Here is a 19,579-nt window from a genome sequence, read left to right on the forward strand (position 1 = left end):
TTGGGAATATTTCCAGGTTGAAAATGAGTTTTCCTCCTCTTAGAATCTCCCTTCATAGTAGTAATAGTAGTAGTGGTGGTCAGTGGTCAGTTGTGTTGAGAATCCAAAATCAGAGTGATGCTGACCACTTGTCTACTCATTCTTATGTAGTTTGTTAGTTATCAACTTTACAGATGATGATTTAGAAAACAGGAGAGCCTTAACATCAAAGAGATAGGTCCCTTTCACCCCCACCCCCTGTCTTTGGCACTGGCTATCTGACTATGTGTGTGTATGCAGGTGGCTGTGGGTGCGTCCATGCGTGCAAGTTATCTCTATGATAATTGTAATTGTCTCTAGAGTATTTTGTGTAGATATGGAGACTGAATGATGGTTTTGGCACTGTTTAAATATTCATTTAATGAAAGAATTAAAAATTTAAAGCAAAAATTTAAATTTAAATTCTTAAAAAAACTTAAGTTGAAGATTATAATGTAAACTCTTTATTTGAGTAAGTGATGCTATTATTCCACTTTACAAAATCACTTTACAGAATTGAAATATCATATTTTTTTCAGAAGATATGATATTTTCCCTGACCCGTGTAGTTAGAAATATATGTAGAAAATGTCTGTCAAACTCAGCACAAAATCACAGTGTGATAGGGTTTTTTAAATTCATCATAACTTCTGTTTTATATGTCTTAGAATTATGCGGTTTTCACCAACAAGTTCCAAATTGCTTATAGTTTCAGGAAAAATTTACTTTAAAAAATCCAAAAAAATTAAGTCCTATAATAGGACTGAGGTCACAATTAAATGCTTCCCGGTTCAGTACCCACGAATGAAGTCCCTTAGAAATATAGGTACTTTAGTAAAAACTATACTATGCCTCTTATAACTTGGTGTTTGTGGAAAAGTTTGGTGTTAAAATACTGTGGAGATATCAATCTAACAATTTCTGTGTCAAATTTTTATATTTGGCATTTATTTTTTGGTGCAGGGTGCTGTGTGAAAAGTCCTGTGTTGACCTCTACCCCTGACCCGGAAGTTTATTTTTGACATTGGTGACACCTGCAGACGATTATCTCAAGAAAAAGGCCAACATGCTATGTTGAAATTTTGATATTTTGCTCCCAAGATGTTGCTCTTGACCAGGTTAGATGGAAAGTTGGCTATCGGATATTGGGAATTTGTTATGAAATTAAATATTACAATGAAACATATAGTAAAATTAATTGTGGTCTTAGTCCTATATGTAGTAGTGTATGCGGCATTCTAGGCCGGTACATGTAATAGTGTATGCGGCATTCTAGGTCGGTACATGTAGTAGAGTATGCGGCATTCTAGACCGGTACATGTAGTAGTGTATGCGGCATTTGAGGCCGGTACATAGGTCGGTATATGTGGTAGTGTATGCAGCATTGTAGGCCGGTACATGTAAGTGCGCGCTTTGGTCACTGTCCTGCTATGTATTTAGGCGGTTCGATTTTAAGTTTATGAATTTTTGATGCACGGGAGAATTTTATAAGGGACGTTACATATTTTCGATAGAATATAAAGTAATATATTGATTTTTTTTTTATATATGCGACTTGCAGATTTTTTAAACCATGAACGGTGGGCTATGGCGGGCAGTTACACGGGAATAACAGATTTTCGCCTCTCGTCAATGAGTTACGGATAGTTGTCTTAGCGTCCAAGGCCAGTTGGAATAGATGCTGTTATTGTTTTATTTCTGTTGTTACAGGTTTGTAATCGGGGGCAAGGATTCCGTGGTTTTGTCAACAAATCCAGGAAGAGATCTGGAGACTGAAACGGTCACGCTTTAGTGGATTACAGACTGGATTATATTTCCATGTGCCCATTTTATTGTAATAATAGTGCCCAATGAAGCGCGATTAACAGTCCCTTAATGTCTTTCCTCAGCGTCGATCAACATGCAAGTTGAATAAACAATTCACGCAGAACCATCATTGGAGTATAGAACCTTTTGACTGAAGGGAGCATTGACTTGGTTCAGGAAAACAAGCTTTTTCGGTAGGTACATTTGTAATAATATAAAATTATAAATATCAGTAGTAATTAAGACTGCTGTATATAGTTTAGCGTCCTCGAAAGAGCTAAGGTAGTTCGATATTTATATGAAGACGAGTGCCTAGGGAGATACTGCCGAAACGGAAGAATAGGGAAGTAAGAGAGGTACATTTAAGATAAATAGATAACGTAACCGGAAATGATGTTTTCGGTCTGGATAGACTAGGAAAACTGGCTGAAGATTTGTATTTTAAAGGCAATTAGAACGAAAAAACTAAATCTTAACGTATTTGAACTGTTATATGTACGTCGCAATTGTTATTACTATAACTCATCTTTAGATAATAAAGTGATTAAAAGTTCAATTATTTTGTTTACAATTAATGTACTTCTATTAATCACAGTTCTTGATTCGAAGCGGTCACCCTATAGTTATCACACTGTTTGTCTGTCCATTTTTCGTTTCCGTATTAACGTGGTAAATATGTGGAGTCTGAATTTGGTTCCTAGTTCCGTCAAGGAAACATGGGAAGATTCCCAAGCTCTGTTTAAGGAAAACGGAACTATGAATCAGACATTAGAAACGTTCAAGTCAACGAAACTTGGAAGCATATTACATTTTATTATGTTTTTAACTTAATGATTAGGGCAAATTTGGAATTAAGATAATCCGCCAATAATTTATAAACATACTATGTTCTCCACACAATATTTACATTCTGTATGCTTGGATCCTATGCTAAGAATGTCATTCATATTTGCAAAGCGCAGATGACCTCAACACAGTGTGTATTGATATATGTCGACCGAATTACTCATATTGATTAATATTGCCGCCCTCCGCTATGAAGCAACCTGATAATGCGATTTATGTAACATGCACAGAAGGCCGTTGTTGTTATTGCCTAATATATGCTGTAAACATGAATTCCAAACCTTAATAACGTCACCAAATAATAGGAAAAGTGATAAATATTTAAATGAATTATAAAAAAAGGCGAAAGCTTTGTTAGAATTTGAGCGGCATTGTTATTTAGGAAATAGAGAATATCTAATGGTGTCTTCAGTAATAACAAGTATATTTCACAAGTGTGGCTAATATTTTGATATTTTTCATTCTTAAATTGGGCTTCATTTCATATGAAATTTTATGAAACGAGTCTTTTTTGCGAGTCTTGGCGTGCAAAAATTGAAACTTCAAGACGAGTTTCATAAAAGCTCATATGAAATGAAGCCCAATTTAAGATACTTTTTATCACAGAAACTTACATTTTGACAGGTTTTAAAGCCAAAATGTAGAGGGATTAATCAAACGGAGACAGCCATTTTGTTGCGCAATTGACAATTGATGACGTCTCGTTATTGTCCATATTATGACGTTAATAATCGATTTGTGACTGGCACAGCCAATGAAAAACGCTCCAGAATATATTACACTAGTGACATATGTAAAAATATTACACAGGCTAATTCACTGGATAACAGGCCGATTATGTGATAAATCAAAATTTTAACCACACTCGTGAAATATACTTGTTATTTCTGAAGATCCGATGAAATTTTCTAATTATTACATTTTTGAAGCATAAAACATGAATAATGTAATGCGTTAAAAAAGGCGGGAATTAGAAGCGTAATAATTAGCGCCATATTCTAATGACGTCACGCTTGTCAACAATTAGCGCCATTTGGAATGGGATACTCAGCGAAATTCCGAAGTTTTCGGCTACTTTCTGATATGATAGCTAATAATACGTTATCAATTGTATATTTATGTAAATACTTAAGTGTGTGTACCAAACATTTACCATATCAACCACTTATTCTACAAACGCTTCATTTAAATCTTAACAACAAAAAATATTGCCTTATAATGCAGGGAATAGAAGATACTATTATGATTGGTCAATACCAAAAAGTGATATTTTCACATCCCTTTTGATATTTGTCACAGTGTAAAAGATATCAGTTTTATCAAGTTGATAGAATCCGATATTTCACTGTCAAAAATGTAATAAATGCAGTTATTTCGATGGTTGATTCATAGACGACAGGATTATTTTCATTGGAATTTGGAAGGAGGTAATTCCATATTTATCTAAACATCTTGATCGGAATATTTTAACTGCACATTTTTTGTTCAAATAAACGATCAGTTGGTCCTCTTCCAGGTTCGGTGAAATAATCTCCTAGGTTCGGGTAAAGAACAGATCTGCTGTATTCCACAGCATGGTACTGTAAGAAGCTACTTATGTGGGCCTTCTCAATCAGAATTGGGATGTTCTCTCGTGTCTTCTACGATATTGTTTGGATATTTTCTTTGCTCCCCTTTTTTCCCGGCAGTTTCTTCCTAGGCGCCCGTCCTGATATATATTGGACGTTAAATCCCAAACAATGACAAATAGTCGGGGTTATTTACAAGAATATATACTATGTTCACATATTACTATCCAGAAACAAGTTAATGAATCTTTCAATATGAAATCAATGATTTTTTCAGCAGTAAGCCTGTAAAAAATTGTTACTTTACTTCCAAACTTTTTTGCCGAAACGTACCAAAGTATATATGGATAAAAATACCTAACACACAACTAGTATTTTTTTGTTTAATTGTTTCCCCTGTAAGAATATCATATCATGTCATCTAACAAAGTTTTTACCGATTTATCATTCAAGTTGTGCTGGATTAAGACATTTTTTAATATTTTTTATATTTTGTTCTGGGTTTAACGCCCTCCTCAGAATCTGAATTCGTTACAAGACGGACGCGTAAGGGGACATTGTTCTGATGAACGTTGTTTTCATTGCTGCCCTTTATTGCACATGCTCATTTTGTGATGATAGGCTGTTCAGACGTATTCAAATAAATATATCTATTATTCTGTTTATATGTATAATAAAACCTCGTTACATTGCCACAATTTCTCCATAGAAATGTTGGCATTATAAAGTTGTTTGGCGATAAATTGAAGGAAACATATAAAAGAGTTCTTGTAATATATTGGCGGTAAGCGAGGCGGCAGATTGAACAATGGCATTATATCGAGGTTTTACTGTATACATTCTATATAAAGTTCATATAAGCATTACATCTACCTTTAAGTTGTCAGGCTAAACGACGGAACGCATAATACATGTAATAGAACAAAAGCAAATGTTTTTTTTCCTGTAAAATATTTATAACGATATCGATTTTCGTTACGTCTACATCTCGGTATTCTAATGTCTAAACATGTCAAAGCGAGATATATTTTCATTTAAATATCTTGATAGGTCGAACTTATTTCATGTTTGCTGTCGTCTATACCTTGAATAACTTATCATTTACCTGCAAATATTATAATCTAAGAAGTAATGTTTTTCCTTTGTTCAAGTCTGCAGAGATCAGCTGTATATTTTTATTCCAGTCAAAAAGGTTGCCTTACACCAATTGAAAATATGTGTCTTATACCGATCGTTGGCCGCCTAACTTTGTGTGTTTTGTGTTTAACGTCTTTGCAACAGCCAGTGTCACGTAAGGACGGGTGCCTAGGGAGAGACACCGCCTGAAATAGAAAGTAGATAGAAAAGGAACACAGCAGGTTTATTCTTGATTTCTTCAATGTGTCCTTAATAGAAGACAAGCAATTCGATACTTTCTCAAACCTTCGGGGTATACCTGCAGGAGTCAACAACAAAGATGGTCAGACGATATCAAATACTTTGATATGATTTTGACCTTGTGCGGCTTAATTAATGTCAAATAGACAAAACCATAGAGGGTTTGTCGTCACGGCCTGACACAGGTCATAAAAACAAGAAGAGAAAAAAAAAATCGAAATTAAACTCGATGAAATTAGGAGAATATCAAAGGGCTTTGAAAGGTTAACAAATTTTGCTTCATCGAGACACCTATCATTTACAACCATATATTATTATCGTCGTTCGCCTTCCTTGGAATCGAAAGCTCTCATAATAAGAGAATAAAGGCGTTCCCTTAATTTGGTAAGAAGTACGGTAGTGTGTTGAATGAAAAAAGTAAAGTGTTTTGATAGAATAAACTTTCTTAGGAGAGGATGTTTAAGATTGATCAAACGATCGTTTTGAGTTTTCTAAAATCCACATATCATTAAATGTAGTTCCTTTTTTAGTAAATACATTGACACAATAGTGTCAGCAAACAATGAATCTCCAACTCAAGGTCGGTTCCAGAACTATTGAGACTGTTCCAGCTGTTATAAACCTAGGGGTATACTTTAATAGTTCACTGAACATGGAGAAACAAGTGAACGCTATTGCCAAATCCTGTTACTACCAGATCAGGAACATCGGCTGAACAGCAGGTGCATGCAAAATTTTGGTGCATTCACTTGTTACCTCTCGGTTGGATTATGGTAACGCCCTGCTCTGTGGTATATCTGACAAACTAACTAGTCGTCTGCAGAGGGTCCAGAACACTGCAGCACGGCTAGTTACTCGTACTCGAAAGAGAAAGCACATCACACCTGTGCTTTATTCGTTGCACTGGTTACCTGTACGATACAGGTCGCAGTACAACATTCTGGTGTTCACATACAAGGCACTGAATGGAACAGCTCCTCAGTACCTACAGGAACTTGTTACCTTGTATCAGCTGTCACGATCACTGCGGTCGGAGTCAGAATCTTTGTTGTGTGTCCAAAAAATTCGTACTGTGACCTACGGAAACATATGCTTTGGGAGAGTTTCGGCTACGTTGTTGAATAGCTTACCATCTGCTATTAGAAAGTCAAAAACCCTGGCCAAGTTCAAGAGGGGCATCAAAACATACCTCTTCACTTCTGCATTTTAGAATTCTTGCAAAGACGTCATGTAAATACCACCCTTTTATTTGTTCAATTATGTGCACACTGCCTGCTTAAATGTATAAAAGTGATTGTAAGCCTTTGTTTTTTGTTTTCAAAAGTATAAACATTACTATTATCCATATGTTGTAAAGCGCTTTAGAATAATTTTACAAATTATATTGGGCGCTATATAAATTTTGTACATTATTTATTATTATTATAATAGGACTGAAACCGTGCTTTAATGGCACAATGTTATACATGCAAGACTAAAGGAAAAGGTGCTTTAATAAATGACATGGCTTAGCAACTAGCAATGCCTCGATAAGAAAATGCGTATATTTTTCCTTACTTGTGGCAGATATTATTTTTAACTTTAACAGTAATTCGGCCATAATTCATGAAAACGTGAAAGATGTCATAAAAAATATGAGTTATTATATTACAGACATTACCATGGCGATTCTTGCATCAGAAACCTGGAAATCCCACGTGGTCAGTCAATCAAGCCAGATGTGTGGAGATCTGCTTTTCTCGAAAGTGACGTCATCCTGGTTAGAATGTGCCCTGCTTTGTCTTGTTCAAGTGTTTTGCTTCATGTTTGAATTCTCCAAGTTGACTAAAGTATGTGACGTGTTCATGGGAATCGGCTCCACCAACACAATACCAGCTGTACTCAGTGTACCACGTCTTGTCTATAAAGGTTATACAAGTAAGTGTCTCTCTCTTTACCTACATAGGGAATAGACAGCTCACACGTGCAGTATTTGTAAGGCATTTAAAGTTTCAGTAATTTTGAAGATAAATCATAAATAACCCTAAATCGTTTCATAAATATGATTTTATGTATATAAAACAAAATGAAATGCCTCATCCCTGCAGGTTGCAAACAGAGAAAAGAATATACGTGTTGTTTCCCCAATGCATGTTGTAAAGAGGCGATTAATGTGTGAGCGCCCTGTAGTATTGGGGATTTGCTTTTTTGCCCTCTACTTGGGACACAAAACAACCAACATAAATATATTTCACCTAATGAATTGCAACACTAAACACCTGTTTATATACCTGTTGTTTCCCCAATGCATGTTGTAAAGAGGCGAATAATGTGTGAGTGCCCTGTAGTATTGGGGATTTGCTTTTTTGCCCTCTACTTGGGACACAAAACAACCAACATAAATATATTGCACCTAATAAATTGAAACACTAAACACCTTTGGTTCTGCTCCCAAACCAGAACATGCGTAAATCCTTACAAATGGTAGTGGTAATTCCGTTTAACGTTCAGCATAAAGAGTAATCGCAACAACTGCTGAACCCGTTGTCAGTGTAATGTGACTCTTCTGAGTGCCTTTTACATGGTATTATTGTTGCGGTAGCCCTATCTTGAGGAGGTGAGTACACTAACATACCACCTCTAGCGTATTTACACAAAGTATTGTCCTGAAATGACCTAAGTTTTACGTAAAAAGTTAAACACACTTAAATAAAAAAACAAACATATGAAAACCTGGATCCAGTTTTGATTAAGGTGTCGGGGTCGAGAAGGAGGGCGATATTTATAACGTTCCCTTGCGGTTGAGGATTTTTTTATAAATATGTTTCTTTATTATATAAATATTGATTAGGTATATGAATTTTGTGTCTAGCTACTGTAATCACCACAACATCATTTTTTTCTACTTTACTTTTCTTTTTGTGAGAATCATTTTTTTTATTTACTGCATAAGTTAGTTTGATATAGATAAATATATATATATAAAATTAAAATAATCAACAGAAAACGGATTAAGTTGTTCCTGGGAAAGGACTTCGGTCATTTCTGTATTGTTCTACGGAGGTTATTGGACAGAGACTTTTTGTATCGGCCTGTGGCGACGCAAATATAGCATGATGAGGGCCAATAACTATAGAGCTATTCCCACCGTGTTTAAATTGCTTAAAGTAAGTGTATTATTTGAAATCTTCATTAATCTTGAAATCCAATATTTCGATTTTAACGAAGATTTTACAATAGTTCGTTAAGTAATATTCAAAATAATTTGGAATGTTTATTTTAATAGGATTATCATCGTTTTAAGAATTTTATTCCGCAAAAAAATCTCTATCAGTTATGTGGAATTTCTTTGTGAATTTCTTTGTGCAAAAGAAATATTCTTAAGGACGATATGGAAATGATCGCTTCCCCAAAGGTCATCACTCATGTACCAGTTAAAGACCAAAATTAAAGAAGGTTGACATAAAGCTAGGTTCATATGTGAGAACGATCTTGATGCTGGGTGGAAACAAGTTTGCTTGCTTTGGAGTTTAACGTCCTCGCAAAAGCTAAAGTCATATGAGGACGTGTGGCTAGGGAGATATCGCCGAACAGAAGGTGAAGGTAAGGGAGAAAAGAAGAGATGTAAATCCCAAGTGTTAAAGTGAACCCAGCAGATCAATGTTTTGTCTCACCAATGTCTTGTATGCAGAAGACATAGAAGAAATTGCTGTGATTCTGTAAGATTCATAATACTAGTTTTTTTAAGACATTCAGTGGGAGACACGGTGTTTATTCTTTCTCCGAATCAGCACAGGATTGCTATTAGTGAGTTATTTAGTGTTGTCTAACAAACAAAGCTAATGTTTCGTTGTAAAACATTCTATGCTCCGGCCCTTTCACTATTTTCGGGGGATCAGCAAATACTGTTGTTGTCATTGAAGTTTCCAAGATGAGTAAAACAGGTAGGAAGCAGAATAACGAGATAACTTATTTCATAAAATGCAATTTTACAACTGGAGGAAGATACATTCAGTTGTTATCTGTATGTAGTGAAGCCAATGCCGTAGAAAGTCACAGGTCATTTTTTTTTTAGATTTTTTTTTTGCAGTATGCTTATTTCTACAGCAGTATCTTCAACCGATCTTTTAATGTAGGGCGAAATATAACAGCAGAGTGAATAATTCTTACCTTGATATCTTAAAACATCACTTCTTGAAGGCAGAAAATAGCTGGTTGATTCCACGATGTCAAGGTTTTGACGTATCAATACAATGTCATTGTAAAGTTTACACGTCATCTGGGCTCACCTGTCTTCCTACAACCTATGCAGTGGTATAACCTCAGTAACTCAGTAAATCAATAATTATCTGTTTCAGATTGTGAAAGGTCCGGATACACATTTGTCAACGACGGAAATCTCTGCGTTAATGAAATAAAAGGAGAGTTCACTTGGAACGACGCAAAAGCGAAATGCGAAACGGATCAAGGGAGACTACTCGTGCTGACTACCAATGCTCAGATAAGAGGAGCGAGAAAATATATGAGAAGTATGTAATAACGCTATGGAACAAATATAAGTTATATAAACGGCTTTCTCATTGTCGTGGTTTGACGGCCGTGTAATTACTCAGGTCATACTAATTATGTTAAAGAAGATCATGCCAAGCTTTTATTTGTAAATGTTTTCTATTCTTGCAAACAGCTATAAGGTCATATAAGATATTTGTCGACGACAGTGGAGCTTTTCATGGCTTTTTTGAAGTGACAACACAGTGGGAATGTCGTATCTGGACACGGTAACGTGAAAAATCCTAACCAGATCCATAGTTCTGAAGCAAGCTAAGCAAGTCTTAACGTCTTTTATTTAATTGAGCGTTGAAGATTTCTTTTTTCCTGTTTCTTCACTATAGTATATTAAACATAGTTCTTTATTATGATTGGTCACGTTTAAGTTGAAACAAGCTGAGGTGCGCTAGCTGTACCTCTTTTATTTATACATTTTTTTATTAGAGAAACTTTCAGAATCAGAGGGTGCCTTTTGTAATTAACCTTCGATTACAGTATTTTTAAGAGTAAGAACAACTTTTAATTTTGATGTGAAGCATTTTTAGTGTAAAATATTTGATTCCCATCTCATTTACTTAAAAATATGTTTACATGATGTACCGTTCCTTAGTTCTGTAGGTAGCTTGTTCCGTTAGAGCCAAATATCTTCCAAAGTCCCGAACCGGTACCTTTCCAACTTCCCGCTATTATTCAATAGGTCACCTTTAATCTCCTCACCAACACTTAGATGGTATTCATAACTCTGTAGTTGTTGGGTATTTCCTCAGAATGATTGTGTTTACGTTTGCTTTTTACAGGTATCAACAAAAACTACGTTTTCATTGGCCTGACGGATGAGATGAAGGAGGGACACTGGGAGTGGATTGATGGAACAAAACTTAACATGTCAATGTGGTCGAACACATTGCTTAATAACTATGATGCCAATTACCCTGCCGAACCAGGAAATGCAGATTGCGTAATACTCGGTTTATCGTCCCATTTTGACATACACTGTAGAGCCCGACATCCGGAATGGGTTATATGCGAGAGACCACAGCTCGTGTAAGTCACGATACCGCGCGGCAATAGTTCGAAACACAAGGATTTGTTTGACAGATTTCTGTTGACCTGAGTACGTGATAGGCATTTGAAAAATCTTTGATCATATCCTTTAATGTTTTGTCTTTGTGTTTCAATGTTTGACGGCCTATTGGTAATGCAAGTCATCTAAGGCATAACAACCTCGTAAAATTAGACCTTCACAAAAATTAATACTTCATATAACAACTGTATAGGTGAAAAGTTAAAAAAATAGCAAACAAAGATCAATAGCAAACGAATCAGTTGTGGAAAGTATATATAACATCGTATCGTGTGGATCAAGTGAGTGTGAGTAGTCAAATGTTAATGGCACTGAAGCTGTATCAAACAATCTTTCATAGTCGTTACATTATACAATGTGTCACGCATTTATGTTAAAATCGGAACATTCAGTCATAAAATGCTTGATTGTACATGGTTCATCTTAATCGTGACAATACCTTTGAACTTCCTTTTGTAAAAATGTAAGATCTGCTATGGACTGGACTGATCTGTAATGAAGTACACAATATAACGCTCATTTATGTAATATTATTTCCTTTATCTCAATATCTTCTATTGACAGGTCAAAACAGCCGTCAGTGTAGTGAGTTGGAAGATTGTCACCTTCAGGTAGACGTCAATAATTACATCCCCCCCAACCCCCTCCCCTCCGTTTCCCCCCAATTGGTCGTATTTTTGACAGCATGAAATGAATAAAGCAGGTCTACTCCAGCGCCTGCAGGGGTCCATTAGAAAATACTTTATCAGCATCACTTTCATCATCATCATCATCATCATCAACATCATCACCATCAACATCATCATCATCATTATCAGCATCGTTCTGATGACAAATACCCGACCTTAATATGGCATGTTTACCTGCTCCGGAGGTAAGGTGAGCTTATTTCATACCGTGTCGTCTAACGACCGTTCTACAGCTTTCCTATAAAGGCCTTTATTCTGTACTGCTTAATTGTCACCATTATTTTCTGTAAACATTCTTCTTATGTGATGCTGCATCAAAATTGTAGAAATGGAATGGCTGACCTCCCGGAGATTATACAATTTTACATAGACCATATTTGTATTTCGTTGAAAACATCTTCAGATGATGATAACTTGTAAATGGATAAACAAAAGGGCTGATACCGCTACGGAGCAAGGACAAATAATCTTTTCGACAATATTTGTTTATACAATTTTTCCTTAGGAATTTGCGATTGATATTTACCGTATTATTTTTTCTCCTTACAAAATCCTTACAAATTTTAACACTGCATCTAATACTTTTTAAATCGCTTTGCTACGTTACTTCTAAACTTAATACTACACTACTACTTTACCACGATCACTACTACACTAATTGTTTCATGTCTCCCTTCTCTATTCTTCCCGTTCAGTGCGTAGCGTCCTAGGTACCAATCCTCCAATAAACTTAGCTGTTGCGATGCCCTCAACCCAAAAATAAGAGAATAACACAAACGAATTTGGTCCTCATTTGCAAAAATGAATTTAAATGTAACTAAAATTGTCTAGATGTTAATCTTGTGATCCATCGCTAGTTGATACACTTGCCACGGTTGCTCAGAGTCTGGCTATAGTTTACCAGTGATTTGGGGAAAATATGAACACAACCAAATCAAGAACATCTGTTCACTGCAACAGACTGGTTGAGTCAAATATGTTTTGAGGATTTGTTTTTCATCGACAGACCTTGATTATTATTGATAGGAATTTGAATTCTTCACTAACCAGTGGTTAAAGTTAACTTTTGAGAAACTGGTGTCTACTTACAGAACACACGTGTTAGGTGGATACATTGACAGGTGGTATCTGTCTTGTTTGACATATAAATATATAGTTAGAAGGAGCCTTGTCACTTACAATTCGTTTAAAAAAAAGTATCCCTTAGTCTGTCTGAAAATCAAATTGGTGCCAAACCGAACGGTTGTGAGTCTTGAAATTCCGCCACTGATTTCATTGAAGTGGGGATATTGATTAAACTCTCCTAGAAATAGTGTAAACTGGGAAATTTTCTGGACGGTTGATTTTGATAATTTACTGGTTGCTATGTACATTGATATATTTGAATGTAATTGTATGTATACACCAATATGATAACCATAACATATGGCTTATGTACACTAGGAAGGATAACCTGAGCATATGGTCGAAGTTACTGGCATTCTTCATGTCGTACGTTTATTTTTCATTCTCGGATTTTAGTTGTTGCAATGATACTTGTGTTAAAATATGTTTTAATTATCATTTATAATATGCTACTAAGCTATCCTGGGCATAGGGTCCAGGTAGTTTAATTGTATACTTTGCCCCAAGTTGTATATATCAGTATGTTAGGATGAGTGACTGAAAGCTACATCTCAATTCTACAAAAGCCACGGTGAACACGGAGAACTTTGTTTTAGATCCTCCAAACCATATATACACACAGGACGACATCTGACTTTGTTAGTGTCTTATATGGGACAATGTGTGTGGAGTACTCTAATTTCAAACTGTAAATGGATTTTGTGACCAGGTGAATTACATATGTATGTTTTGATGCAATTGCACATGTCTTTTGATTGGGTGACTTATTTATTTGCCTCGATGTTGTTTTTGCTTGTTCTAACTTTGTCAGTGTGTTTCATGTACAACCATCAGTTTTGATATGTTCAGTCAGGACTGCAGGTGGGGGACGGTTTCTGAGCATGTACAAAATGTGACATTCATTAGATACCTTAGTGGCGTTTTTTTCCCACCTTGGACCAAACTATTGTATATACATGTTGCATATTGGTTAATGTTTTGGAAATATTTTCAATTCTCGTTTATACAAAATAAACGGCCAATTTCGATTCAACCATGTGTTTGGTTATTTATGATCAGTTTGGTCCAACAACTTGCCCTGTCTAAAGTCATTTATAATAAACAATTGAAATACAATTTTGATAAATTCCATACATGCTGTTGTTGATTTATTCACTTGAGGTTATGTTTACAATATACAAATAGTTCCTACTTAATGTTTGTAAACAGTGGATGGTGTTGGGGTTAGAGAGGTGAATTGGTCAAGCGCACGAATATGGTTATATAAACTCACTACGCTGCATCAACTTACTACATCGCCCACACTCTTACAGATGGACAGTGGTCAAGGTCAGTCTTATGTTTTTAAGTGCAATATTTTTCACCCGCCTCCTCCCAATCATCCTCCATCTGGTATTGTTGTACTTACCTGTTAGTTACTTATTATCCAGGTGGCGGTTTTATCCTCACCTAGGACCAGATTATTTTATGTACATGTTCCATATTGGTTTATGTTTTGGAAATATTTTCAATTGTCGTTATTACAAAATAAACAGTCAGTTTCAATTCAATCATTAGTTTGGTCCCAACAAGCTTGCCCTGTCTGAAGTCGTGTATAAAGTTTATATAGGTAAATAACACTTTTGGTATATTTTGTCTAATCTCGGCAAGAAATTATTCAAACTTTGTTGGAATAATTGCAAAGAGATAGCAATCAGACAGTATGAAAAATATCATATCCGTCCGTGCCCCAGGGGCTGGAGGGATGGCGCAAAAAGGGGAAATGATTGATAATGAAAAAGTCTCTGCACTCAGGTGTCCAAGATTCAATTTTATGGATGGAAATGCTTCAAGTTGCATCATTTATACATAACATAAATTGATAGTTTTATTGCCCTTTAATCATCTGTTCTCCTTGGTTTGTATAAGGAAATAACACTTCTGACTATATCTTATTCATTTTCAGAAAGAAATAATTTAAACTTGGTTGGAATTGTTATAATGAAATTGAAATCAAATAGTATTAGAAAGAAAGATACTAACCTATCCCAGGTGTTGGTCAAAGAGAAAAATTGGCTGAATGACAATAGATATTAAATTTCTCAATAGCAAAATAATTTGAATAGTTTTTATAATAGTGCTTATCCTTTGATGACATGACAAGTATTGTATTTAACTTAGTTACATGTTGTTTTATCACATTTCAACAACGAAATTGAGCTACCAGTACCTTTAATATAACTCAGGTGATCGTTAAGGCCCTTAGGCCTCTGGTTTCATGTTGTATGCGGCATTCTAGGCCGGTACATGTAGTGTATGCATCATTCCAGACCGGTACATGTAGAAGTGTATGCGGCAATAGTAGTGTATGCGGCATTTGAGGCCGGTACATGTAGTAGTGTATGCGGCATTGTAGGTCTGGACATGTAGTAGTATACACGGCATTCTAGGCCGGTGCATGTAGTAGTTTACCTGTCATTCTAGGCCGGTCCATGTATTAGTTTACCTGTCATTGTAGGCCGGTACATGTAGAAGTGTACGCTGCATTTTAGCTCGGGACATGTAGTAGTGTACGCGGCATTCTAGGTGAACGTTTGTGACCTCGCTGCTGGTTGGTCCGTTAAATTTAGAAGCCAATCAGTGCGGAGGTCACAAGAGTTAGAGAAAATGGCAGCCTCTGTTCAGATTTCCGATCGTCAGCCTTACCAGCTTGAAAACTGGACTCGGGTGTCCGACAAGATAACTTAAGGGCATGAACTATCATTCAAGTAAGTTTGTTTTCTATCGTAGAAATACTGTATCGACATTGAATACCGGACATACCGTCTGTTTTGCGCTACCCACTAGGGATTTAGCGTGTTATCCTGTGGACAGCACAATGTCCGACCAACTGAAATTCGACCATATTTCGATGTTTCATGAAGTCTACCGAAACTTATACTGCATCATATAGGGCAAATCATACATCAAATTAACGAAAACATATTTTCCTGTCGATCTAGACTGCTCCCGGCGTCATACTATGAACTATTATGACAAAATGGCATGTTTTCTAGAACTGGGTCATTTTACAAGGGGGACGGAGTTAGCAACCATGATTATATTATAGGTGTATTGATAGACGAGGCTAGAACCTGAATGTGTTTTCATCAGTGTCAATCAACATTCAAACTTTCCCTTTCAAAAATTACAGATCTGTCCTCTTGGCGTTTTGAATCCAATGAAAACGCGTGACAGTGCATAATCGATCATCATGGAATTCTGAAAGTTATAAAAACGCCATGAAATTCATCTATATGTCATACAAATAATACACCAATTAAGTGAGTGTAATTTTATGAGTACAAAAATTAGCGTGAAACGGATACGATAACACAATAGTTCAACTATTATGTTTACCATTGAATGGCTTCCTCTCTAAAGAACCATGTCAAATTCAAATGACATTCATATCAGATTCAAATGTCACGGCCGAATTGTTTATACCATCCCTATTATGACGTCATAGTTGTAACGCTGATTACTATTGGCCTTCCATGAAAAATTGCTATGATATTCACGAAACAAAATGCAGGATAAATGCATTTGCTTGAACTAAAAGCTGTTTTTGATTAAATGATTATATTTTTTATGATATTAATATATTTAAAAAAAATATGGTAAAGATAAGAGCTGAATTTGTTTCATTTGGTTTTGATTTACAATATGAATGTCAACTAAAAATGACAAATTTAACATGGAGCACTGTTGCACACACATCCACACTAACACATATTTGCAGAAAAAAACTAATTTGTGCAAACACACTTACATGTCCAAGTATATATAGAGATACGTTTTAAGAAGAATTCCTATCAATGAATAGAACTCGTAGAAACGTCATTTTCTCTGTGCGCTATTGTTGTTGACGCAACATCCATATACTTTTACTACATACAACTAAGATGATTGGAATTAGATGATCTAGAAATGCTTTATACGACATTGGGCGGGCTTCAGAAACAATACGAAAAATAAATCACTTCTTCCTACGTCACGTCCGAGCGGCCTAAAACGTTTCGACAACCATTAGATGAGCTCAATCAATATGTACAAGGGACCGACAGTTCTAATCTGTATTCTTCACCCGTTGCAATACGTGCTTTATCCTTCCTACTCATTTGCCAAACTTTTCTTGTTTACTGTAAAGCCATGAAACCGTGAAAATGGCGTTAAACCTGTTAATTACAGGAAAGATTAATACAAAATTGATGAAGCACTTGTACGTATGATATTATTACGCTTCATCTAATTGGAACAAGTATTTGTAGACATTTACTTAATGCTTCATTTGGCAGTGCCTTCAATCAATTTTACCGTTTCCTTTATGTGTTTTCTTCAGCGTCGATCAACATGCAAATTGAATCGACAACTCGTTCAGAAATGTCATTGGAGACTCTTACCAGGTATAGGACATTTGACTGAGAGAAATATTGACTTGTTTTCAGGAAGACCAAGCCTTTTGGGTAGGTACATTTGTACATTTATATATGGTATAAATACCAGTAGTAGTAATTAAGACTGCTAATAACCGAACTACTCAGTAGTGAAGCGGACGTAAAACCAATCAATCAATCAATCAATCAATCAAGCCAGCTTGATTTAGTTTAGCGTCCTCGAAATAACTAAGGTAGTTCGATCTTCATATGAAAACGAGTGCCTAGGGAGATTCCGCCGAAATGGAAGAATAGGAAATTAAGAGCTGTAAGGTAAATGAATAACATAACCGGAAGAGATATTTTCGGTCAAGGTAGACAAAGATAACTGGTCGTAGATCTGTTTTCTACAGGCTTTTAATCAAAACGGGGACAAAATTAATCTCAATGTATTTGCACCGTTACATGTATGCCGCAAGTAATTTTTCATAAACATATATCATTAGAAGTGATTAAAATATCAATAATGTTATTTACAATTGATGTACTGCTTTTAATTGCTGTCCTGTATTTGCAGCAGTTTACCTTTAGTATTAATTTGGCCAAAGCTCTGCTTAAGTATTCGCATAACTAATTAGTATATGTTATTTTAAAAATAAGCTTTTGAGTTACATTTAATAGCTTTAGTATTTGAAGTTCAACACTAGTGACAACTGTCTCGATTCATAGAAACATACCTAACAAATGCGTCGAAAGGCATTTTTTGCAGGTTATCTAATATCTATATCTAATGATATATGAGAGCGCTACAAACCTCTCTGTTTACAAGCCGAACCTTTGAAGCAGGACGAGAACACCCCTGACATTTTACCCAATCTACATAACCCATCAAATATCAAAATCTACTACAACTATACAAATTTCCAAAGTCAAATATCTGTAGATTTCATTCAACAAAAGTCCTTAAAGGAAAGGGGGACTAAGAACCTGATATAAGTTCCGTTTGCTTTATTAGTACAGTTTAAGCAAACAAAACTAGGAAACAGATTCTAGTTCCTTTTCAAAATGTAACTGTATACAACACGATGATTATTGCAAAGTTCAAATTCAGCAAAACCCGCTTCTAAATAATAAATATACTACGCTCTCCGACACAATTTTCATATTATGTTTACTTTGATCTTTTGATGAGAATGCCATTCATATTTGCAAAACGCAGAATGCCTCATCACAGTATGTATTGATATATGTCGACCGAATTACTCATATTGATTAATATTGTCACCCTCCGCTATGATGTCAACCTGATAACGCGATTCATGGAACATGCCCAGAAACCTGTTGTTGTTGTTAGGGCCAAATATATGCTGTATAAATAAATTCCATTCCTAAATAACATCATCAAATTTGGATGGGTTCCGAGGAAACGTGACACATTTTAATGAACAAAAAAAGGCAAAAGCTTTGTTAGAGTTTGAGCAGCATTGTCTTTTAGGAACATGCAGTTATTTCACTAGCTGATTCATAAACGACAGGATTATTATCATAAGAATTTGGAAGGAGGTCATTAGATATTTATCGAAAGATCTTAATCGAGATATTTTAACTGCACATTCATTAATAGTGTATGTTTTCAAATAAACAATCAGTTGCCTCTCTTCTAGGTTTGGGAACAGAAACATTGCGCTATAACACTGCATGTTATCGTAAGCTGCTATTAATATTTGCCTGTAATAGAATTATTACTTTACTTCCAGATTATTTTACCGAAACGTACCAAAATATAAACAGATACACATACCGATAGTGTAACACAAAACTAGTATTTGTTTAATTGTCGTTCTCATTGCTGCCCTTTATTGCGCATGCTCAATTTTGTGATGATAGGTTTTAACATAAATATATCTAGTTTTGCAGTAAATCTCTTTGTATTGCCACTATTTGTCCAGAGAAATGTTGGCGTTATAAAGGGGTTTGGCGATAAATTGAAGGAGACATGTAAAGGAAATTTTAAGAAAAAGAGGAGAAAATGACCTTGTTATATGTTGTCGGTAAGCAAGTTGCAAATGAAAGAAAATGGCATTATATCGAGTTTCTATGCAAAGTTCATCCATCACTACATCTAACTTAAAGTATTAATGTTTA

At 35.4% G+C, this 19,579-nt stretch overlaps 1 protein-coding gene across 1 annotated transcript; it reads left to right on the plus strand.

Annotated features, from left to right (window-relative positions):
• Positions 1–1,748: 1,748 nt before the first annotated feature.
• On the plus strand, positions 1,749–11,800 carry LOC110448405 (CD209 antigen-like protein E). Its single transcript, XM_021494623.1, has 4 exons — positions 1,749–2,018; positions 7,269–7,532; positions 9,953–10,123; positions 10,940–11,800. Exons 2-4 carry the CDS (start codon positions 7,277–7,279, stop codon positions 11,188–11,190), a joined length of 678 nt encoding a protein of 225 aa, XP_021350298.1. The 5' UTR covers positions 1,749–2,018; positions 7,269–7,276; the 3' UTR covers positions 11,191–11,800.
• Positions 11,801–19,579: the final 7,779 nt, after the last annotated feature.

This window comes from Mizuhopecten yessoensis, unplaced genomic scaffold, assembly GCF_002113885.1.
Source record: "Mizuhopecten yessoensis strain PY_sf001 unplaced genomic scaffold, ASM211388v2 scaffold4033, whole genome shotgun sequence".
In the NCBI taxonomy this organism is placed as follows: Eukaryota; Metazoa; Mollusca; class Bivalvia; order Pectinida; family Pectinidae; genus Mizuhopecten; species Mizuhopecten yessoensis.